Source organism: Acinonyx jubatus, chromosome B1 (assembly GCF_027475565.1).
Source record: "Acinonyx jubatus isolate Ajub_Pintada_27869175 chromosome B1, VMU_Ajub_asm_v1.0, whole genome shotgun sequence".
Taxonomy (NCBI): domain Eukaryota; kingdom Metazoa; phylum Chordata; class Mammalia; order Carnivora; family Felidae; genus Acinonyx; species Acinonyx jubatus.
The window spans coordinates 189,425,020-189,450,504 of record NC_069382.1 but is presented as its reverse complement, the minus strand read 5'-3'; the positions used below and the strand labels follow the sequence as shown (position 1 = coordinate 189,450,504).

General features: G+C 46.1%; 1 protein-coding gene across 1 annotated transcript in view; it reads right to left on the bottom strand.

The window, feature by feature from the left end:
* TAPT1 (transmembrane anterior posterior transformation 1) overlaps nucleotides 1-23,806 on the bottom strand; it is a 68,932-nt gene extending 45,126 nt beyond the window's left edge. The window contains exons 1-2 of the mRNA XM_027041227.2: nucleotides 22,695-23,806; nucleotides 11,139-11,269 (exon numbers count right to left, since the gene is read on the bottom strand). Coding sequence (XP_026897028.2) covers nucleotides 11,139-11,269; nucleotides 22,695-23,505 — 942 coding nt within the window. The 5' untranslated portion in view covers nucleotides 23,506-23,806. The remainder of the gene's footprint in view (nucleotides 1-11,138; nucleotides 11,270-22,694) is intronic.
* Between the last annotated feature and the right edge of the window lie 1,679 nt (nucleotides 23,807-25,485).

The following is a 25,485-nucleotide window of genomic DNA, read 5'->3' as shown; positions in this document are numbered from 1 at the left end:
TCATCCTCGAAGGAGGTAAAGCCAGCATGCGAGGTGCAGCGTGAGCCTGGAGCCCCGCGGGACACTCACCGCATGGGTATTTCTCAGCTAATTCACGCGGCCACTCCGGAGTTTGAGGGGGCTGGACAGCAACGTCACCCGTGCTCACACCGGCCAGCCACAGTGGTAAGAGCCTGCTACTTCATCCTCCTGACAGCTCTTTGAGGTAGTTATTACCATCCCTACTGGCCACTTGAGGAAACCCCACTTCTGGAAGCTGAATGCTCGCCCAAGGCTGCGGGTCAGAGTAAAAGAACTGGCGTTCAAGCCCGAGTCGTCCTGACCCAAGGCCCTACACGCTCTGGTCGAAGCAGTTTGAGCAGAGCCAAAAGAACTTACACCCTGTTTTCACTAGACCTACGGATTAACACGGTTTTCTTGGTGCTAACTTTTCTTCTGCTAACTTACCTAGTGTCATTAAAAAATGCAAATAAGACATTTAATGACTCGAACTTATAAAAGGCAAATAAATTTCACGTATTGAGATTTATAGCTAACTTTGAAAACACGTTACTAAGAATTAAAAGCAGTGGGTGTGGTATATATTAGGAAGGGAATGATGTGTACTTTCACACCTTCAGTTACTTTGCATGGCATCTTGGTAAAATAGGCCCTTCCGATTTCCTCTCTCTTTGGACCCAGAGTGATCAAGCAGTCTGAAGCAACGCCTAACGAAAATCCCTCCGAAATATCCAAGGTATGACTGTAGTGGAATCGGTGCCATATACCACGCTCTGTTTCCCTTTTGAGAAACACAAAAGCCTCCTGCCCTCCTTTAAATGCCACTTGCAGACTCAAAACAAAACAAAACAACAAAAAAAAACCCCACTAGGTTCTAACTGAAATTAAACAGCACAAGGCTTTCTGACTGTGCCTCTTTTTACAGCCCGGGTGCAAATCTGTCCCACCAGCTAGCAGTTATGCCTTGTGCACTGGACCCTCGCTGGGCTCACCCATTTCTCCGTCGTCCTCACCCTCTGCAGCACCGCCACCCCAGGCTCAGCACGCTTTACCGTCTTGTGGATTTGGATCTCATTTCATACCCATCTCACCTTTACAGGGCAGCCCTTAGAATGAATACATCACCTCTTCATACTGACCACTACATAAATAACAAAGAGCAGAAAATGAAAATACGGCAAAGAACCAAAGCATGATGACAATATTCCGAGAAGAAATCAGACACTGGAATTTTTTTGTTTTTTGGTTTTTTTTTTGGCTTTTGCTTTTCCATTCTGTGCATTTGCCCAGGGAAAGAAGACAAAACGCTATACATGGTCTTGTGTGAAACATTCTCAGGGCTAACATTCTTTGAGTTATTCCTCCTTTCCTCTTAATCAAACAAATATTGAACAGCTCTCATGTGGCAGAGACTGTGATAGCTGAATCAAATATATGACCACTATTTTAAGGTCGGTCTTAAAAAAAAAGTCAAGTCTTGTAAGGGAGCAAATTGCTCAAAGAGGAGCAACCAAACTGTGACCAGGATCCACCAGTAGAAACACTGTTATGATTCACTACACACGTATTCATATAATGCAAAAGCCCAAAAGAAAAGTTTTGCCAAAGTAAGATTCACTTTTATTCCATAAGATACAGGTTGATATCCTCTACTTCCCTTTTATAACGCAGTACTGGTCTCCCTGAATTCCCAACCCGCTGAAGGATGGTAATGCACTCTCTGAAACACAAGTACCTATAGGGATAGGCTGGTTGGAACTCAGTTCCCTTCATGGACAGACACAGGGGCAGTGAAGACAGTTCAAAGTGGCTACAGGTAGTTTGGCAGAGAGTTTTGGGGAAAGCTGGGAAGCTCTTTGTACAAAAATAAATGAAAAGCACTGAGACAAATTGCAGATATTCACTTTGAAAAGATCTTTTTTTTAAAAAGCTTACTTAAATTTGAGAGAGGCAGACAGACAGAGCAAGCAGGGGAAGGACAGAGAGAGAGAAGGAGAGAATCCCAAGCAGGCTCCGTGCTGTCGGCGCGGAGCCCAACGTGGGGCTAGAACTCACGAACCGTGAGATCATGACCTGAGCTGAAACCAAGAGTCAGACACTGAACCGACTGAGCCACCCAGGTGCCCCAATTTGAAAATACCTCTTAAAATTCATTCTCAAAGTAAAGACTTATTAAAATTTACATGGAAATAGATTTTGAAATAATCTGCTGGATTAATGAGGTAGCTCTTACAAATCTGTAGCATAAAAAACCTGTAAGTAGACATAATCAATGGACAGAAATGTTAGCTGGCCTTTCTGTCTTGCAGGAGCTCCTGTCTGGAAGGACTTCGGAAGCCTTCTCCCGGTACTGTGCGGTGCATCTGGGTTCTATGCACGGGGCCTCAGTCCATGCCCCGCTCTGTTCTGAGAGGCGAGAACCACCACCCTCACCCCCTGCTCTGTGCTGAGACTCGGGAGCTGGCCTGGTCTGTGAGGAGAGGCAGGGCCAGACTTCAGTCCATCTGCAGAACACGGAACTTTGAAAACGGAAGCACTGTTTCTATTAATGACCCCTGTTACTCATCCTTCCAGACTCAACCTTGCTACTGGATTTGGCCTTATACAAATTTTCCTAAAAAAAAAAAAAAAAAAAAAAAAAGATTTAACAGAGTTTTTAAGATCTCAACTTGAGTGTTAAGAAAACTACAAAATGGCAGAGATTCTGTAACACTATGTATTGGTCAACACACCGCCACATGCTAGTGAAAACTTATACAACCAGCTCTTCCCACGTTCGTTTTCAACCTACTACTGTTGCCCTTCATCGTTTGAAAAATACTCACCTCAAAAGAAGTAAATAGAAGTGCCAATCTCCATGGAGAATGGAGCACGGTTTCTTAACCTTTTTAGAATCTGTCCCCTTTTGACAAAACTCTCCTGCCTTCCTTTTTAAATTGCGAAGTAAATAAACTTCTATGGCTAACACTAAAATAGCACATTCTGGAATACGCCTCTCTGAATGACACAAACCACCTTGTGGCAATTCGGAACACCATCTCCTCCACCACGACCACCGCACGGCACCCGCACCCGCAGGTGGAGGGTGGCGGGCCTGGACTGTTAGCTGGAAACGAGGAAAATGGGAAGCGGTGTTTCCCTTTTCTTCCCTGGTCTCACAATTTATAGAGCTCTGGGTCTCCTCCTGCAAGAGCGGAGACCGTATCTGGCTTAATTCTACACTGGGGATAGAAGGTCATTAGGAAGGACACGCTCCTCAGGGAGTTCACAATCGAGTGAGCCGGACGCAGGCCAGGTAGGAAGTGCTGGTGAATGATGTGCTCTGGGAACACTGCAAAGAGATTAGGTCTGTGCAGGGTGGGCACGTGTGGGAGTGGCGTTGGGGAAGTACACCCAGGGGAGGGAGGAACAGAGTCAGCAAGGATCTCCCACAGGGGAGACATGATGGGCACTAGATTTTGGCAGGCAGGGCAGGAAGGAACAGAATTTTGGAGAAAGAGAAGGGCACGCCCGGGTGCAGTGTGAGCAGGAGCCTGCATGGCCAGGATGTAATCACTCTACAAGAGGGACAGAACCCATCTCCAGTAATCACTAAGGAGCACATACCTTTATCCTACATTCCAGAAGTTCTCAACGAACCCACATGCAGGGATCCATGATGAGAAGAATGGATTATCATTCTTAGGAGAATGAGTTGTCAATTGAAAAAGTTTACAAATGACTGACTTTGAAAGCAATTACTGCTTCAAGGTCATCCCTATAATAACTTTTATTCACCTGAATTAAAAAATTCACACCCCCCGGGAAGTCTGCACTCCAGGGGAAGGCCGACAATGGGATTACCACCGTGCACCTGGGACCTTCATGTCAAGCAGCATTACATATACATATGTAACCATGGAAAACAAAGTAATTTTGATGAAAGCCTTCATAATAATCAGAATCTACACCTGACATATATTTTAACACGAGGAATACATTTCTTAAGAGGTAAATGAACTGAAGGTTTTCATTTGTAAAAAGACTCTATACGTGGAAAGGTCTTGGATTTTCTTGCCCCTCTTTAAGTCACGTTGAATATTGTTACATTCTAAGCCCTCGACCCACATTAACTTGTTTACTCCTCACAACAGCCCTTGAGGCAGGGACCATGACTTGGCATCTGCAAAAACAAACAAGGCTGCAACGCACAAGGGAGAGTCATGCTAAGGAACAGGTCTTAGCAGCTGCTGCCGGCTGGTCCTAACACCGTACCACATCCTGGCTCCAATCTACTTTCTTAGGGAGGGATCAGCAGCGTTGCAGCAGGCTGAGAGAAGCCGAGGGGACAGGTAAGGAGAATGACAGTCTCAATGAGAGATCACAAGGCCTGATCCAACCCAATGGAAAGAGACAGGAAGGGAGAGATTTAAAATTGTTTCTAAAGCCAATGTGAAGAAATAAGTTACTGTTTCGAAAAGATCAACAGAGCCCCACACTGCCAACTTCACAAGTTGTCTTTTAACTACATCAGTGAACCGGGCAGAAGCGGGAAGTCTTTGGCTGGTTATCTAGAACACTCGGATGCGTCCCCTATGCCCAATAGGTAGCAGGGCCTGAGAGGCCCTGGATGCCTGGTGCTCCCCCACTGCCTCCGAGCCCCACTTCTGGAGGGGCTGCTGGCTGTCTTCAAAGAGAGTCAAAAAAGGTAAGACCGTTGCAGAAGGAGTGAGGGACTGCCGTCACCACCACCCCAATCAGGGGCAACAAGCCTCAGACTGAACCAGAGGGGCACCAGCCTAGGCTGCCGAGGTGCTGGATTCTGACAACTGTGGATCCCGCGGCTTTCCTGCTTCTTAGCAGTCTCGTGGTGGGGCGTCTGAGTCAGGTCGTGTCACAAACGAGAGCTGCATCACGAGGAGAACTTAGTGGGGTGATTCCCCAAACACACTTCCATGAAATTAGAAACTGAGCAGGATGTCCAAGAAATCGCTGCCATAAACATGGGTCTGGGTAAGTACTCTCTATTCGTTTCACCATGAAACCCCAGGACTATTCTGTTGACATAAAGATCACACAAATGGCTGTGACATTTTCTTAATGTTTCTGAACACTCACACTGAGAAACAACGAAAAGGCTTTATGTGATATTTTGAGTAAGTTCGTAGTTTTGAAAACAACGTGTTATTTTTTCTAAATGTTACACCCCTGGACCCTCCAAAAAGCAGAACTAAGTTCCTCCATTAGATTAGTAAAATTTCCTTTTCTGTGAATCTTTCCCTTCGCTCCTGTTTCCTCTGTTCCTCATATGCAAACCCATTCAGAGTCACGGACTCTCGGGACGCCCTAGTCCAACCGCCTGATCTTTGACAAAGAAAGTCAAAGTCAGAGGAGGTTCAACACCTTGATCAGGCCACTCGGCTGTCACCTGCAGATCTGAGAAGAAAAGTTAACATTACTGAATTCTGACCCCAAATTATCCTGCGTGACACTACTCTTTCTCACTTTCAATCACAGCAATAGCCTATGTGGAAAAACAACAATATTCTGTACCCACAGCTGACAAATTTAAAGCCTAGAAGAATTGACTAGATTTTTAAGACAGCTAAGTAGTTCCATTCAAGACCAAGCAGTTGAGGTCTATTTTTTTTTTAAAAAATGTTATTAAATAACTATAATGTACAAAGGATGGTAACAATGAAATAAAGGACTTCCAAAAAGCATAGAATTACCAAAGAATGGTCAAAAATACACTTTTATTTTACTTCTACTTTTCATGACAGGCAAAGTCACATAAACGTATGTAGCCACAGGAGGAAGTAATTTTGGTAAAAGACTTTGTAATCGTCACAACCTACACCTGACGTGCATTCAACACAAGGACTACATTCCTTAAGAGGGAACACAAATAATCAATCTATTTGGCTCTGAAGGAAGATGATGTACGTGGATCTGGGGCTCCTTTTGCTTCTCTCATTGCCAATCCACGTTGAACACCGCTCTGGTTTTCAGCCGCAGAGCTCTGGCCGGTGGCCAACCCAGCCTCCGTTCTCCATCCGCCTCTCCCTTCCTTGGAAGCCCTGTCGCCCCCCTCTCCTTTCGGAGGGTAATACAGAGGCAACGCCTGAGGCTGCGGCTGCCATCTGTCTATTAAAAGGCAACAAGCACGAGGACCAGAAGCCAATTTGCCAACGATGGCAGAATGGAGACACAGAAAGGACCCGGGCTGGCTTCATGAGTCGGCTGGAGCCCTTGAGATCTTTCCTCCAGACTCCTCAAAAGTTTTTTTGAAATGTGTCCAAGCCTCTGTTAGGTGGTCTACCACACATATAGGTAAAAGTATTCCTGAGAAACCCTCCCAAAGCTAGCTTCCACTGCTGAGTCTGCCCACTCACAGTTTCCTGGGTCCGGCCTACCCTCCCAGTATCCCTCCTGTCCCTAATGACTTCCCACCTCTGGATCTTCCTACATACCCACCCATACCCCCCAGCCCTAAAATGCACGTGCAAAATCCACCCCCTTTTCTCATCACCTTGCCATTACCTTCACAGGTCTGGGGTGGAGGGCTGTGCTTCTGCCGTCAGTGTGCCTGAACACAGCACTCAAAACACACTGAGAAAACCGATAAATCAGTGAACAAGTGACCTGTATCTCTTTAAATTAGCATTTAAATATTATTAAGGAATCTTAAAGAATACTTTCGTGAGCATTTCCTTATTAGTTCCTGCAGTTTGGGATTCACACAGATGAATCCTTGTCCCAGGGCTAATTTTGTATGTGGTACAGGATAAATTGCTCCCAGGGGGTCCAAGTGCAGCACAGACACCAGCCAAGATCGCCATGTCAGGCCACACGAAGAAAATGGGACTTTATGAGAACATGTATCACATGTGGCTGTGGGGGAGATTTAATGCTAATTCACTTAAAGTGCCTAGGACAGTGCCTGGCACCCAATTCTTATTTGATATCCACTATCTGCTTTATTATTTTTATAAAAAATTTTTTTTAACATTTATTTATTTTTGAGACAGAGAGAGACAGAGCATGAACAGGGGAGGGGCAGAGAGAGGGAGACACAGAATCTGAAACAGGCTCCAGGCTCTGAGCTGTCAGCACAGAGCCCGATGCAGGGCTCGAACTCACGGACAGCAAGATCATGACCTGAGCCGAAGTCGGACGCTTAACTGACCGAGCCACCCAGGCACCCCTATCTGCTTTATTATTAACACAGAAACAGCTGCCAGAGGTGGGATGTAAGTGGCCAAGTCAAGGGGGGGCTATGGAGCAGTGAGCACTTACCCACTAGGAATTTTCTAAGAAACTGGTGACCCTGCCCTGATTTCACAAGGCTTCTGGTTAAAGCCGTGTGGTCCGACCTAACCATAAACTCCAGTCATGTGCCTGCTGAGGCCAGACTCTAGAGGGCCTGACAGAAAATGTCAGGGTGATGGGATGTGTTACCTCTTTTGGCCATCAGCTAAATCCCTCATGAAAAAGACATGCTTTACTCTAAGACAGCCTGGTTACAAAGACAGAGGGAAGGAAACAGTTCTCTCCCACAGGCTCCTTCTGCCTGTGGTCAGCAATCCAAGAAGGCAGAGAGTCAGAAAATCATGCCCTTTGCTGGGTCAGAAAAGTCAAATTTAGCAGCAAATGAAGTAGGAAGATTAAAAGTATCATATAAGATCAGAGTGGGACATGGGGAAACCATGGACACCAGACATCTCCCGGTATCTATATACACCCTACCGTACAGGGGGCCCAAGTAGACCAGCAACCCCTACTGTGAGGCGACATCCGTTGGAATGCAACCTGAAGATAAGAAAACTTTCAAAATGTCTCTTGTTCTCCTAAGGCAGGGCATTCCCCAACTTGCTGAAGTGAGGGCTGTAAACCAGTTTAAAACACTTACATAGGGGATACCACACAATTAATATACAGATGAGAAAAATGAGGCAAATGGACAGAAGTAAATTGGCCTCACAGCTAATAAATGGTGGAGTCAAGATGCAAATCCAGGGAGGCTGGCTTTAGAGTTCGTGCCCTTGACCACTGCACTATCCTGCCTCTCAGTTCAGAATGCAGACGAAGTGTAGTTCAGTGTCCCCCACTGTATAAAGAGAAAAACGCAGCCCCCACACAGACGTGCCTATGGTAACAGAACCAGGACAAGAACCCAAGGGGTGTGTGGGCACAGGGGGAAGGAGTTTGTGGCAGAAAAAAAAGAAATGCTCCCCAAAGCGAACGAAACACTCTAAAATTTTATCCCCTTACATCAGAATGAGAAGTTCAAATGTGAAAAAAGTGCCAACCACTAGAAATACGATTTTACATATATAAGCGATTCACCTTTTCTGAATATCAAGTGTAATGGGTTTATCCACTGATAAGATTACACAAAAATTCTGGGATTTTTCTTTTTATGTTAAGTAAAAAGGTTCAGTAAGAGATATTGAGTTGACCTTTCTCTTGACTTGAAAGTATAAACATTAATTGTTTTATAGCATGTGCAACCCTTGTAGAAGCAAAATGCTCTTTAATTATCAAGTTTCTCATCCTGAAAAGGTTGGTGAAAATATCACAGCATTTACCAGAACACAAGAAAAAAAAATGTATAAAGTGTTAACTATCAGAAGTGTTCTGTATTAGGGAAAGGTATTACATATTAGGTAGTACATATCAGACAATGAATTTATTGACATGAATGTCTAGAAAGCCCCCCCAACTCTTGTAATAAAAGCCTGAAGTGAAACCCTACCCATAAAATAAAGGCCTCTGAGACACCAGAGGGAACTCGCACTGTTACAAGAGATATTTATGCCGATGATTAAACTGAAATCGAATTCTGCTTCCCTCTACGTTTCACTTACTCTGAGATGTTAAGAAGAAACTTCTCTAAACCGAAAAACGCACATCCTTTTGTACATCTGAGGCAATAAAGCTTCTGAAGTGTTGTTCTAAGAGACTAAATCAAATTTTCCTAAATAGGCCTCAAGCAAAAGTCTCTGTGATGGGAAACAGGGCTAGAAAATTTCTACAGTCGTGCATGAGCAGTGTTAATTCAACTTTCCAGACGTTACACATCTTATGTGCACACAAATAAAACCAAAGTTTCATGAGAAAATACCCTCCTATAGGCAACAGACACTGATGCTTTTCTATTCTTTTCTTTAGAAACAAGTCCTAATTGATTGCAACCTACCACGTGGGTTAGCCAACCCGTCAGTGGTCCCTTCATGCACCATGGTGTGTAAAACACTGGTTTATACTGAAGTCCTACCAAGACCTGCGGGCATTTGCCCTGGAAGACAACAGTCACAATAAGAAATGTGAAATGCTTGCAAGTTTCTACGAGAAATCTACTGAGAAACTGCTTGGCATCTCAACAGGGCTGGTAAAGGAGAGAGAAGGACGTGTGCATTGAACCTGCCTCTGATGAACTAATAATCATGAGGGCTGTTACTGCTGCTCACCGTTTCTTCTACAGGAGAGGTAATAAAAGGGGTCAGACACACACTTCTTGCTTTGAAGCGACCCCCTGGGCGTGTCTACAGTTTGGCTGCGGATTGCAGGCAAATCTCTCCCCAGAGAAAAATGGGAATTCACAACCATTCAGACAGGTGGAAGAAGAACTTTCCCTCGAAGAGACCAGGTAGATAAACCTTGACCACGGCCGCACTGTCCTGGACGAGGAAACAGGCACAGGCTGACCATCTCTCCAACTGCCTCTGCGGTGTCCTCACACTCCCCTGCCTTGGCTTATCGTTGGAAGGAAAAAGTGAGCTCAGAAAACAAAGACATAATGATAATGCCTACAATTATAATTATTATAAATATAATATTTATATGTTTACATTTAATAATAATAATTACTAGTATTATTACTGGCAAGCAGAAGAAACGTTACCCCCCATCCCTGGCCAAAATCTTAAACAAATTCCAATGTGCAAAATCAAGGTGCCGTTGCCCTGGGGACGCAGTGGTGCACAGCACACCCCACCCTCCTCTGTCTCACCCACCGGGCCCTATGAGTCCCTGGAAAAGCAGCCACACTATCATAACTGGGCATCAGGATCCCGACCACAGGCAACAACCGTCTCACTGTCTCGACTGCTCTCTCTCTGGTCTGCGCTCGCTCCCACTGCTCCCCGCCCGAACACAGAACCCCCTAAAACGTCAGCCTGCCATGCGCCACCAAGAACCCAGGTGAAGCAACGCTTCTCAAACTGTCACGTGACATCTGACTCCCTTCCCTCTACCACACTGATGGACTGTCAGAAATAAAAGACCATCAGCCAAGCCAGCGGGGTCCTCACTTCTCACCGTCGACCGCACCCCATTATAGAACACTCTGGTCAAGCTAACCAACAAAACTCTTCTGAAAGCCACTCCGCCAGAAAATATGATTCTAAGGAAGTGATCAGACCATTGGTAAGTTCTACGTTACCATGAAAGTACGAAACTGTATTCCAATAAAGCTGAAGCTGAATTATTTCTTAATCCTTTCTTTCTAGCAAGAAATCTTGGAAGTGCCCAGACTTACCAACTGAAGCAACACAGAGGAAAAAGAGAGGCCTTCCTGTCACATCTGACTGGTCTTCACGGACTCGAGACACAACCAAGGGAAGGCGGTGTGCACGCATTCAGTGCTGTTGTGGCTGTGCCCACCCCAGGATGTGAGGTTTTGTGTGGCAATGATGAAATGAATCGTCTTTTTCTTTGAAGAGACTGGCATATGTGTTTTTAAATATGAGGGCTTTCTGAGAAACTGAAACCTTTAAAAGGGCTGAAATTAAGTAATTTCCCATGCCCAATGGGAAAAATGCTGCTCCTACTACAATAAAACTGATGGGAGCTAAGGAGTGGGTGGAAATGAATTCCCCAGAAGTGATCTGGATGGGACACAAGTGGAAATATGGTTAAGTTTAATATGTAGCAAAGTAAAGAAACACTGAATCTTACTTACACTAAAAATGTAAGTTTTAAAGCCTCTTCCTACATGGGAATTCCTACTCCCCAATATATTTAATTACCTATGATCGCATTATTCCCGATATTTAAAAAACTCAACTCAAGGTATTCACGGTTTATTTTCATATAATTAACAAGTTGACATAACTTTCAAAATGATGTCTAGTAAAAGAAAAAAAAAATAGTACCTTTTCCAATTCTCTTGGTATTCGCATACAAGTGTATACTCTTTCTCTTCTTTCTGTATACTTGGCCTCATTATGTTCAAGGAAGTACCCTCTTGTTAGTTCAGCACTGAGGAACCTCAACAATGAAAGCTCTACAGGAAAAGAAAATGACACAAAATAAAAAGAACAGTATTTATCAAGAAACTTATATGCTAGCTGGGGTCACAGATAACACATATATAAAACAAAAAGAGAATAAAAAAAATCTATAATTCTGTGCCCAGAACTGAACAGCTACATACAAACGATCAGTAAAAATTGTTGACAATTGCTACTCTGTGTGGTACAAAGAGAAAACGCCACAGACATATGATTACTGTTAATCAGAATAGTTAGAAAAGTGTCTGTAAGAGCCCAGTCCTGGGTCTTATAGGTGATATAGGACCTGGACTGATGGACAGAAGGGAGGTAAAATGAATCGAGAGCAAGTATATATAAAATGAATACTATATACATATATATACGTATGTATGTATGTATACACACACATACACACATATATGACTCTACATATGCTATAAGGGAGTCAAGTCACCTAAACAGGCATTGATCCAGTGCAAAAACCATCCCCGGGGGAACTACACTGATATCAGTGCACCTTCTTCCTTCTTCTTCAGCCCTGGAGATCCTGCAAAAGTATCTAAATAATGCCGTTTCCCCCTAGGTGAAGGCTTACTAACAGGATAATAATCACAGCAAGTCATACAAAGTAGAACCTCAAGCAGATCAGAACGACTTCCCTTTCTTTGATTGGTCCACCTGTTCCCTCTGTTCCTCCAGAACAGATTCACCCAGAGTCATCCCGTCTCACGTGAAAGTAAGGCCAAAGGAGGTGGAGTCTTTCCTCTTGGCTGTGCCTGGAGACTTTGAGATGAGAAGCTAAGGTTCCAACCACTTCCAACATGTTACGCTTCCCTGACAGCCCATCACCTCAATGACTTTTCAGTACCCCAACTCACATCACCTTCCTATTCTTACTCACCAGGAGGCCAAGCCCTCTGCCGGAAGTCAGGATAACAAAGATTTCAAATTGTCCTCTTTGCTCTGAACTGGCCCTTGTGGTCCTTTTACCACAGTATTGGTGTTCCCTCCAAAAAACAATGGAGAGGGAATGTGCATTTCATTTATGAGTACTGACTTATGGAAATGCATCTTTTGTGAGGGCTAGGATTCAAAGTCTGGAGGTATGGGGAAGAGTATATAGTCAAAAAACACCGCTGCAAAGCCCTGAGAAAACCCAGAAGCAGTGGGTCTTCCCAGTGGGCCTAAAACAACTTACTTCCTCCAGGACTGAATGGATGGCTAGTTCTCAGCATCAGGTCAATGGCCTGTTCACGTAAAGAAGTTATATTACACACAAAGATATACACATGCGTGCACACACTTCTGTAAATTCCAGATTCGTCATCTCTCTGGAGAGGTGGTGATACCATGCGAGGTATCTGGGGACTGAAACAGACGGAGAGAAAAGCAGACTTCCACCCACTCCAGCCCCATGCAGGGCAGGCCAAGTCATCAAACGCGCTGCGAGCCTCATGCTTTCAGTACATGTACAATGAGCCACGGACACCGGAGGTGAACAGTACTGTTCACACATGAACAGGTGTTCAGATCAGAAGGCCTTAGTATCACCAAATCCATGTAGAGCACAACTTTTGATTAGGGACTTTCCAATATGTTGTAGGCTGGGTACATCCAGAACAAGATCGGCTGTTTGAAGGGGAGAAAAAGAAAGCCTTCTGAAGCGCACACAAGAACAGTCAAACCAGTGAAAGACAAAATTTATACTCTTACTCAGTTCAGTTTCCCAATGAGAGAGCAGAGGATGTTTTGATTAGCTGATACTTATCAATAAACATACCATAACTATCAATCTTTTTGTGTAAACACTGAGAAGCAGCAGGCCTCTCGGAAGGCAGGAGAGACTGAACTTAACACGACTTTCCTCTGACACCAGCGAGCCCCAGAGGTCACTGCCCCAGGATCCCTGTCCCCATTCCACCTGCCACCCTCCACACAGGTTCTCCTCTCTATGATCGCCCGACTCTTCTGACCTGGGCATCTTTGGCAGCTGGTCCTCCTCCTGACCCGTACAGGTCTGCCGTTCCGCGTTCTAGTCCCTGTGTCCTAACAAAGCACCAGCTACAGTAACAGTAATACAAGGCTGTATTCCCTGACATGCCCTCAATCACCCTCTCTTCGCTCCTTTATTCCCTATATATACTCTCCTTGCACAGTCCAAGGTTAAAACCACCACCTGAGTCCTAAAGTCACCACATCTGATTCCCAGCTGCCTCCCGGTCAACTGCACCTGGAACCACTCTCCGCCCACCCCCACCACTTTAATCTGCAAACAGAGCTCAGGATCTCCCCGCTCAGCTCAGCCCGCCCTCCCCTGCAGCCCTGACTCTAGTTCCCGCACCACCAGTGACACACTCGTACGTTACAAGCTGGGGGCCAGCCGTCCCCCCTCCAGGTCCCACTGATTCCTCCCCTGGAACATTTACGAACTTTCCCCTCTCTCTGTGTCACCTTCCTCTGGTCCTCCTCTCCCCCTCCAGTTCCCGCACAAGCTTCCTGACTGGCGCCCTCCCTCCAGTCTTGGCTCCCTTGGGTCCTAACCCCTGGCAGCCAGGCCCTGTGGGTCGCGTCCTACACCTGAGGAGTGGTGACACAGCTCCCTTAGGATGTGGCCCCCAGCTGTTTTCAGTTGTGCCTCACACCCACCTCCCCTGAATCTCTGGGTCCCTAGTTACTAGGCTGCTTCTCCTTTCTCGAAAATGAGAGGTGGGCTGGCGAAGATTCCCTTCCAGTGTCCCACAGGCAAGTGCACAGAGGCACAGACGCCCTCTCCGTGGGGACGGCTCCAGGTACCTGAACACAAGGCAGCCTCTCCCCCCTCAGTTCGCACCCTTTCCTGCGCTTCCCGTGCCACACTGTGCACTTTCTTGCCCAGGTCCCTCCCTCACCTTGCATCCCCCGTGCCGGACTGGACACACACGAGAGGTGCTCAGCAGGCGTGGATCGGAGGAGGAGGGGGCAAAATCACGCAAAGGAGGGTGGCAGAGAGAGGACAAAAACAGAATCAGAAACAGAAGTGGCAAAGGCAGAGAACACCAGATTCTCAAGAAAACAGCCCATGACTGGAAAGAATTTTCTGAGACTGGGAGGGTGAGCAGAAGAAGGGTGACAGGCCCCAGTACCCCGCTGGACGCAGCAGAACCAAAGATAAGGAGCCTCTATGCCGTGTGCGTGTCTAAGTGACTGTCAAAGGTCACCCACCAGGTATCGGAACCTCTACCCCAAAGGACGGGGTGCCATGGCGGCGGGCACAGCCAGCATGTGCCCTGGGGTCTGGGGTCTGGCAAGGATCTCGCATCATCCACAGCAGGGGCAGGGAGGGCAGCTGGGCAGCCTGCCGGCATGTCGGCCGTGGTAAGGAAATACAGAAACAGGTCATTACAGAATCTTACATTTAAAACAGCAAATTAAAAGATTGAGACAGCTGTACCCTGTTTACTGAGAAAATTATCCTCCGCAGTGGCGTCTTCCCTGATGACTGCAGATGACCGAGTTTTACCATAATAAGAGTTTTGTTCGGATCCGTGAGAAAAGCAGGGATTGGCGATCAGAAGAAGGGGGTTCCAGCATCCTCTCTATCACATGTTAGTCCTGTGACCCTGCTCAAGTCATAGATGTAGTTTCACAGAAGAGAAAACCGAGGCCTGCAGCAGTTTTACAACATCTGCTACCTGCGTCGTCCACACAGGACGGCCAAGGGGTCCAGTCAGGGTTTGCATGAAAGCACGTGACAGTGCGAAGCAGGACACGAGGTCTCGAGCTCCTTCTTACTGAAAGACCTGAGAGGTATTACTCAGTTCTGGTTTGGGGTTCCCTAGCGTTTACTGATGCTACTTCTGCAAGCTTGTTTTCATGGATAAAGGGCAATGCGGCAAATAAACATATTCAATGAACTATATAACCTAATAACTAATTTTTTGTAAACAAGTCATATAATATAAACCCAAAAGTGTCTTAACTATATTCTAAATATAAAACAGTGGTGTGTCAGGATTCTACTTCTAGAAATGCAGGAATTTTAAACACTAATTTAAATTCCACAATGCACTTAAAAAAAATCAAATGATAAAAACATGTTTTTAGTGCACAGCTCTCAAAACTATGGAGCATAGTCTACTGTTGCATCCATTTTGCAGATGAAGAAACCAAGGGACAGAGAGGGTAAGGAGGTCTCCAAGATCACACAGGAAGCCAGAATTCAAAATCAAGCAGTCTATCGCCACAGCGTGGGCTTTGGGGCACTAGATTATTCTGCCTATCATTGTCTCAAGTGTGTATGTAGTTTCTGGAAAACTGGGAGCCGTCCATTCTCTCCTTTTTCTGTCTGCACATACAGCACCCTGGGTTCACCTCTACGATGTTACACTGTTAACTGGTCGGCTCCCTAACCAGCTCACGAGCTGTTTGGAAGCAGGCACCGTGTACCCTGATCTTCCCGATGTCTAGCCCCTAGTGAGTCCTGAATCTAAAGGAAGTGTCCGCTTACAATTACTGATGGCCTAGGGAATGGTTTTTAAAGATGCGTTAAAGCAATATTAACAAAGGAACCAAGCTTCATGGGGTGAAATATTCTGGAAGCTTTGTCTTACCTTCTCCCTCACTGCTCATAAACTGGCTCGGCTTAAGGGATTAGGATCCTTCCGATCTGCCAAGAGGCAGTTTGCAAAGGTCTTGCACACGGTACTTCATAAAATTCTCACAACAAGCCTGAGAGCTACAGAGAGCAGATAATGTTCATGTTTTACAAATGAAGAAACGGAGGGTCGCGGAAGTTAAGAGACTTGTCCAAAGTCACTGAAAGGGTAAGAGGCAAATAGGGAATAGAATCTAGATCTCTGACCTCCAAGTCCAACGTGCTCTCTCCCTTACAGCACAATTAGCATCCACCTGACAATCACACAAGATAACCTCACCCTAACCTGGCTTCAGCTGGCCAGAAAGAGCCCTTTGATTCCTACTGAAGGAGAAGAGGCTTATGCTGGCCTGCAGCTGGGCAATTACGTTAGGCTCCTGGTTTTGTGAGTCTGCTCCCGCCTTTCCGTAGCCATAGACATACTCAGCAGGATGCTCCCTAGTCTTCTGTTCCCAAGTATAGCTGCGTTTCGCTGTTTTTCTTCTTGCTCTTTTAAATATTGTTCTCTAGCATTCTACAGATTTGCCTGAGCTTACTTGTCCCGTTCGAGTGGGCAGAGCTGCCTGGCTAATTCCTTAAGAAGCCTCTTGTTTCACCTGTGGGTGCCACCCCTCAAGAATTCTAAGTATACCTTAACTTTTTCCATACTGTGGTGGCATTTCATTCCTTCTTAGCCAACGTCGCTCTCGTTCGTTATGCCAAACATCTGTCTTTATAGTTTAAGAGCAAATTATTTTCCAAAATAAAATAATCCAAATGTTTATTTTCTGAACAGTGACTTAACTTTTTAGATGGCAACCAATTTTAGTTCATTTACCCAGTTCTCACCAAGAAGACATGTCAGCATATAATATAAACAACCGCTTCTACATTGGAAAACTAAGTTTTGCCACTTGAAATATATGAATATTTCATATAAGGAGAATAATACCCATCATAAATGCAAATCAGTTCCTCCAGAGTATTTTTAATCAATATTCATCTTTCACCACAGAAATGTTCTGTGATCAGTATTTTTTTTTTTATTGCGTTTATTTACTTTTGAAAGGCAGAGACAGACAGAGTGTGAGTTGGGGAGGGGCAGAGAGAGAGGGAGACACAGAATGTGAAGCAAGCTCCAGGCTTTGAGCTGTCAGCACAGAGTTCGAGGTGGGGCTTGAACTCAGGAACTGCAAACCTCAAGATCATGACCTGAGCTTAACCGACTGAGACACCCAGGTGCCCCTGTGATCCAGTACTTAAAAAAAAAAAAAAAAAAAAATTAATGTTTATTTTTGAGCGAGCTGGGGAGGGGCAGAGAGAGAGGGAGACACAGAATCCGAAGCAGGCTCCAGGCTCTGAACTGTCAGCACAGAGCCCAATGCAGGGCTCGAACTCACAGACCGTGAGCTCATGACCTGAGCAGAAGTCAGACGCTTAATTGACTGAGCCACCCAGGCACCCCCATCCAGTTATCTTAAATTGAGGAAAAGTATAGTATAAATTGCTCTCCTCATCCCTCAAAGATGACTATGTTTAATTATTTTCTGAGATAGCTTGTTTTAGAAATAAGAACCCAAGATACAAAAGTATTAATTAAAAGTAATGAGTAATCATAAATATATTTATATGTTAAGTAATATGTCCAAATATATCTTTCTTAAAATAGCACTGACCCCTAAAAAATTGGAAAGTAATATTGGTTAACTGTTAGGAAAATACTACAAAACATACAAATCTCCACAGTCTTAAATAATGTAAAACCGTAATAAACTTTTCCAAGGTTATGTGAAAACATTATAGGTAATTTTATTACACAAATACAGAGGTACATCTTTGTACAAGGCCAACTAGAAATCAATACAACAGCAATTCTGTCTTCCTAAGTCAAATAGTAGTAAAAGTATCATTCCAGTTTTTAAGGCCCTCATACTACTTATAAATAGTCTCATTTAGGAACGTTAAGAATAGGTAGAATTCTCATAAATTTATACATTTATAGATGGAAAATAGGGACACAGAGAAAAAAGGTCACAAGGTTACAGGGTTAAGGACTAAAAATGGGATCGGAATGTCATTAATCTGACAGTCAATACTACTGTCTTTCCAAAGACCTGTTTCATGCAAACATTCCTCAAACCCGGCCACAAATAAGCAGCCAGGGCTGCATTTTGGAGGGTAAACTAGGATGAAATTAAACAGTTTAAAAAGTGAGGATACTGAACTGGTCAAAGACCAAAATGAGTAATTTTTCACTGCTTGTTTAGTTGACACGTACTAGTTAAATAAAGCAAGTGAGAGTTTTAAAAGCAGAGGAGTAGCTTGCCAGAGTGAAGAAGCTAATTTTATCTTACCTATCTCAGGGTTGTGGTTACTCCAAGTTACTTCCCAGTTTTACAGTTATTAATACTTCCTTTTGTAAATGAGAAATTAATTGCCTAGAGTATAATATCAGAATAACCGCCTTTAATCATCCGTGGAAGATGAGGTCCGGTTAAATGAAAAGGTATTTATGTATTTTTTTAATGTTTCTTTATTTTGAGAGAGAGTGTGAGTGTGCACACACGAGAGTGGGGGAGGGGAGGGGCCGAGAGGGAGGGAGGGAGAGAATCCCAAGCAGGCCCCACGCTCAGCTGGGAGCCCAGTGTGGGACTCAGTATCACAACTGTGAGATCATGACCCGAGCCGGAATCAAGAGTCTGACACTTAACCCACTAAGCCACTCGGGCATCCCATGAAAAGATATTTTAATAAAAATAAATTATTTGTAATAATTTACACAAATAATAGGGCGTAAAAAATATGAACAGTTAAAACCTTTGTCCCACTCGAAGGCCTCTGTGGGAACTGTGAAAAGGAGTTCAGCTGGCCTTTCTGGGTTTAGGCTTTCTTCCTGCCTCTGCTCATTCCCTCATGGAGGGAAAGCAAGAGGTCTAAAATGGGCAAAAGAAAGAGAAAAACAGCAAAACAGATGGATAACAAGTGTGAGCTCTAGAAGTGGAGAGTCACCATTTGAACAAAAGGACAAACATGGGCCCCATGGCACTGTTGAAATCAGACACGATACTATTCAACCATAACCTTGCTTGAAGCTCTTCTGTTTTCCAGACAACACCCATCCCTGTGCATATTCCAGCACCTGCACTATATAGGTACTGTTTCCTCCTCACCAGTAGGTGAGGCTTATTTTACATCAAGTCTTCTACTGTTAAGTCTCCACGGGCACTAGAGCCAACTTAGGTACTGCAGATACTAAACTATTTAGTAGTGGAGTCATGACACAGAGCCAAAGAATTAGGCAAACGGTCTAAGCAAGCACAGAGTCTACAAAGCAATTCAACAGCCGAAGCCAGCCAAGAACAGATTGCCTAATTCTTAGTCCAAAGTTGACTTGCTGGACCTAGATTCCTAAATGGGAACATGGCTTATACACAAACTCTCCCGCTTAGAACTTTTACAGATGAGAGCACCTGGGTGGCTCTGTCGGCTAAGCATCCGACCCTTGGTTTTGGCTCAGGTCATGATCTCGCAGTTCGTAAGATTGAACTCCACATTGGGCTCTGTGCTGATAATGGGGAGCCTGCTTGGGATTCTCTCTCTCCTCTCTCTCTCAAAGTAAATAAACTTAAAAAAAAAAAACTTTTACGGATGAGTCAAGTGGGGAATGAGTACAAAACTATGGTAACATGTACTTATTATCTGAGCTTATATCAGAAAGGACAATAGAAGTTGGTAGTATTTTTAAGAGTAGGAACAAAAGACAAAAGAGATGAATCTGCAGCTCCACACTATACCCGGAGTCTAAGAACAGTGACCACATAAGGCAATAGGGGAACATACGATGCACGTTTGAGAGACAGACAGAGAACAGGTATGGTGAGTGGCATATCCCTTGCACGCTACATTAAGGTAGAAGTTCTAGGACCAAAGAAAAGTTTCAACCCACTGCCACACCACGTATAAGTCAATGAAGGCATTCAGAAAATCAAGTGATTCGAAGAGTTTGAAATGAGGGAAAAAAAAAAAAAAGCTTACACTTGATGTAGATACCTGTATGTGGTACAAATAATTGCTCATACACAAACTAATATTCGTATATATTTTCTAAAGATATGTGAACCAAGACAGGTATAAAGCAAAAATATTAACCTCAAACACTAGGTTTGGAATTATTTTACTTGGACGGGGAGAGTGTGGATAAGCACCTCGTCTGTATTCATTCAGGAAATCCTAGGCTGTTAGGACAGGCCAACAAACATTGTAAGGGCTCTAAATTCCTTGGGAAAATAATAAAAAGAATTTTGGGACTGACGGTTGGGCCACCAGGACACTAAGATTGTGCCTTTCAAAAGGCAAAACAAAGATTGCCCTCCACTGGGGAGGAGGACTAGAGGATCAGAGGCAGAATCAGAATTAAAAAACAAAAACAAAAACACAAAACAAAAAAGGATATGGTGACAGACAGCAGCTATACTTGCGGCCAGCACAGCATAACCTATAGATTTTGAATCACTATGCCGTCCACCTGAAACGAATGCAACCTTGTGTGTCAACTACACTCAACAATTTTTTTCCAATGGATGAGGAACACCTTAAGGGCAAGCAGCAAGACATCGAAGACATTTGATTCAGGGAGAAACGTTTCCCACATGACACCAAGTGGTGCCGCTCAAAGGCCCTCTGGCCCAGACCAGCCCCTGGGGAACAGTTCTCTAAGTTCTAGAGGAGACACAGGGAAAGGTTACAGAGCAGCAGAAAAGGGCGATGCTAGAAAAGCCAGGTGAAGCAGAAGCCACTTCGCAGCCTGGCTGTTTAAGAATGGCTGTAAGTGTGCTAATGTCCAGAGAGTGGCTCCAAACAAAGGGGCATCCGACTCAGAGGGTGGACACCAGCAGGGCAAGAGCTGTATGACTGGCAGAGAAGGGACAGACACCTGGGGGAAAAAATAAGGGGTCCACAGGGTACAACGCTAGCTGGTGACCCCTGTTGAAATATTCCTGGGATTCTTAACTAAGTCTTGATCCCCACGGGTTTCCACTGTCTATCTCCCTTCACAACAAGACTGATGGAATTAGGGGGACAAGGAGGACTACCCCCACAGCTAAAGCTGGATGTGTCTCTCAGATAGACTTTCTGCAACTATGGGTTAAAAGTCCAGCTTCCAACGTGTTAAGTAAGCCATGCTCAGAAACTCATGCCGATGAAGAATACATGTGTCGGGTGTGAAGTCTCTGGAAGTTCATGGTACCAGGTATTCAGACCCGTCTTGGGAAGGGCTAAGGAAGGGATGTTAGGGGTTATTCCAAGAGCCTAATACATCTGTGCTCATCAAAAGGCTCCCGACTACTTCATTTTCCGTGTATGCAAACAATACCAAAAAAGGCTTTCATAATATTGGCTTGCCTGAAACTCCGAAATATTTCAAAGACATTGTAGTGAAACCTGGCCACACTCGCTGCCATTGGCACCAGAGTGTCTTTAAGGTTCAAGTCTAAGTCAGTAAACAGATAGCTGAGACTTAATACTTTGTCTTACTTAGAGCCTGCCAATTCAGAAAGCAAATACTCTTGAAAGCAAGTATTTAACTGACAACTAAACCAAACACAGTGGAGAATTTTTAAGTGGTTAATTAAAAAAGACTGAACAAGGCACAGTCCGTACTTCATTTTTCAAAGACACGGATCTCTTCAAAACCTAACCTACGTCTAGTTCAGAGAATTAACAAATCAAACAGGATCTCACCTGATCAGCCTTCTGATATTTGAGTATTCCTACATTTTCAATATCCAAATACAGTCAGTGATGCAGTAAGCCTGAAGACTGAACATTTATTTGCAGGAATTGCAGGAAATGATGGCTAATGCAGCCCCTACTGCCCATGAGAAGCAATTTGGGGGGAAGAAATTCAATGGAGTTATGATTCAGTTGCTGTTCAAAACTTAAAAACTACAAAAAAATTTAAATGTTGTGATCACTGTATTCAGTGAAACATATACCTCAAAATCTTTTTGTTTTAAGCCTAATATACAACTACGATATGAATACAAATGCAATTTAAAATTAAAAAAAAGAATCCTACAGCTTACAAAATATTATAACAATATGCTTGAAACTGGTCGTTCAAAGTAGGATTTACAAGGGCATCTTTTCCTATAGAGTCATTTTTTTTTTTTTTTTTTTAAGAGGCTTAAGTTTCGATTTGGGAAAAGTTCACAGGTAACATTTTGAAGACAGCTAAATATTTCTGTTCCGGGGAAAAGTGCTGAACTTCACGGTCATTGGTCACTACCACATTGCTAGCTGTGGCTGAGGAACTCATATTTGGAGGGCAAGTTAACAGGTTTCTATGGCTCAAGTTCGCTTAAAATACACAACGAAAAAGTCACCTTGGCAGGAAAATGATGAAGAAATCAGCCTTGAGCTTCTCAGTTTTGAGCTCCCTGAGACGTGGGAGACGCTCTCCAACGAGAACTGGGCGTGAGGATACCCCGGGGGTCTTTCTGAAAGACCTTGCAAAAGCGGCCAAGGCCCCCGGGACAGAACTTCCCGGGCCGCAGCGCGGTCTCTCGGCCACACCTGGCCGGGCGTGTGCCGCGGAGACCCCGGTGCCGCGCGCGCGGACCCCGCCCGACGAGCTGTCAGCGGCCGCGGAGCCCCGGAGCCCCGGCAGCCGCTGCGGCTCGCGCGCCCGCAGCCCGGGCGGCCCCGGAGGCAGCGGCGGCCGCGGGACAAGGACCCGGGGTCGCACGACACCCCCACCCCCACCCCCGCGCCGCCCTCGGAGCCCTAGCCGCGGCCTAGCGCCGCCCGCCCGGCCGCCTCACCTGCGCGGCTGCGGCGCCGCTCCCGCCGCCGGTCGCTCTCGTAGAAGCCCAGCGTCTCCGTGTGCTGAGGCGCCGGCGGGGGCCCGTGGCCGCCGCCGCCTCCGGGCTGCTCCGCCTCGCCGCGGCCGTCCCGCTGCGGGCCGTCCGCGCCGCCACCGCCGCCTTCTCCCGGGGCGGCCGCATCGCCGACGCCCGCCATGTTCCGAGCACAACAAACTGTCCCCGCCGCTTCCCTCCAGCCTCCGGTCCGGCCTCCGCCTCCGGCCGGCCCCCTCCCGGCCTCGCCCCGCCCCTCGCCGGAGCCCGGGCCGCCGCCGCCGCCGCCGCCACCGCCGCCGCCATCCGCGGCTCGCCGGCCGGCGCGCGCCATTGGCGTCAGCGGCGCGTGGGAGGCCGCCGCCGCCGTCGCCGCCGCCACCGCCGCCGCCATCTTCTTCCTGCCCTCGGCGTGGCGCGCGGTGGCTTCTCGCGCCGCGGTGGGCTCGGCCGTCCGGGACCCCGCGCCAGGCTCCATGCAGCCGGGCCGCGCGGCCGGGGACAGCGGCCGCCTCCGAGGCTCGGGTCGGGCGCCCGGCGGCAGCGGGCCGAGCGCGGCGGCGGACGGAGGGTCGGCGGAGGAGCCCCGGGGCGGCGGTCTCTGCGACTGCTGCCCGCCGTCTGCGAGGTGTGCGGCCGCCCGCCCGGGGCCCCTTTTGCAGCCTCGGTGACCGGAGTGCGCCGGCGCCGCCTGCCCGGTCTTGGCACCGCCTGCGCGGCCGCGGCAGCGAGGGCCCGGCTCCAGATCCCCGACCCCCGCGAGCCCTGGCTCCATACGTCCGCTCTTTGGGCTCCAGCTCCTCTGCGTATTTATGATCTCCCGTCACATTGTCTGGCCTCTGGGTTTCTGTTGACACTTTCCAAAACACTCGAGCAAGAAGGAGCTCGGGGTTGCTGACCTACAGGTGGGGGCGCGGAGGGGAAGCCCGAGGAGCCCGGTGCGTTTCAAGCGCCCGCGGGCGTACTGCACTGTTTTTCGGGATGAGGGTTGGGGTACGGCTTTTGGCCGCCGCGGTGCCCTTGCTCCGTCACCTGGGCGTCCACTTTGCTTAAACGCACCGTCCTTTGCCGCTCTGGGGTGTGACTCCGCACCGAGCGCGGCGTCAAGACCACCAGGCTCAGGAATGGTGCAAGTGAAGATGCTCCGTGAAGGGACCTAGGGAGGGCCTTTGCCACCTGCCTCCCACGTGGTTGCTGCGTGCTCCATTTAGGGTGACTGTGGCGAGTCGATTTGCCAACTTCAGAACTGACCTGTGTCTGTTGCCCTTTTGATTAGCACAAGGAAAACTGTGATTCTTCCCCTAACATTAAGCTGTCTGGAATTTTCCCTAGATCTAAACTTGACAGCCAGCTATAAACAGGTATGAATAGAGCAAAATCGGGCTCATGTTGATTCATCAGAGAACCTTGAGGGTCCTGTTGTCACTAGCGAGGACCTGGTTCCGGACTCTGAGCAAATTTAACAGTGTACGGTCTGGGGCAGCATGCCGAGAGCAGCCACCTGTCAGTCTGACAGCAGGGTAAGAGCCCAGATGAGGGAACAAGATGGACTAAAAAGGCTCCGAGCTGGCACCTGACCCTGCTTGGCCTCGGAAAAGGAGGAACCAATGCCTTTGGAACATCCTTACCCTTTTTCATAGAACAGTTCACAGGTACACAATTCTAAATATTGCTGTGACCATTTTCATGAAATTCTGTTGTGTTACACTTCGTCAAGGCTGAGCCTTAATCAAAAACAAACGGTCTGGTCAAAACTTCAGAGTCATTTTGAAAATCAAAAGGTAACGAAAATGTTACGCCCTCTAAGATTCCTTATAGCTTAAATTCTATCATTCTCTGATCTTTCATAGTGTAAGACCATCCCTATTCCATTGTTTACTGATCGTCAAGAAGGAGGTAGACTTGTATTGCTTGTTTGTGTCAGCTCTCATTTATCACCTCACCACAATTAGTGGCGTATTGCCCCTGCCTTTAACTCAACAGGAGCTGGAAGGGAAGGAATCTGAACTCCTGTTTTCTAAGGCAGCCAGTTGTAGGGATGGATTTCTCTCATTTTCTGTATCAGGCCGGAGGAAAAACACTGTTCCAAAGTCTGTGCCTATCATTTAAAATAGTCAGCAAGGAGGAAAGGAGCGCTGTGTCCAGACTAGGTATGAAGGTGACACATGCTGAGGAGCAAAGTGAAGACGGGAAAACAGAGACTTGCAGCTTCTCATCAGCTGGGTCTTCCCTGGAGCTGGTTATTTTATTTAATGCTTTGTGAAACTGCCCAATTTCAAACCCGTTATGAAGTCATACTAGAAAAACATTTTTAAACAGTATAAAACTTTCATTTCACACTATTCTTCCCTTGTATAGGTTTTGGTCATTAGACAATCAAATACCTTATTGCATACAAAAACTCGTTTTCTTTGGGTTAATTCAACTTACTGCAACTGATTCAGAATCCAGGAAAGGGTGTTTTCAAATACATATTCTAAGTCTTGGTAAGAAATAGTTACACAGCATTGAAGCACCAGGTCTCTGGAAAATAATTAGGAGTTCAGAAACAACGTTTTTTATATCAGGTGTAAAAAGATACAGGCCTAGATTTATAATAGCACCATTAGGAAACAATAGGAATGTTTCAAAAACATGACAACTCTCACCATTAAAGAGACGTCAGATGGCATTCTGAGTTAAACTGTAAGAGAAAAACGATTTTGGGGTGCCTGGGTGGCTCAGTCGGTTGAGGGTCCGACTTCGGCTCAGGTCA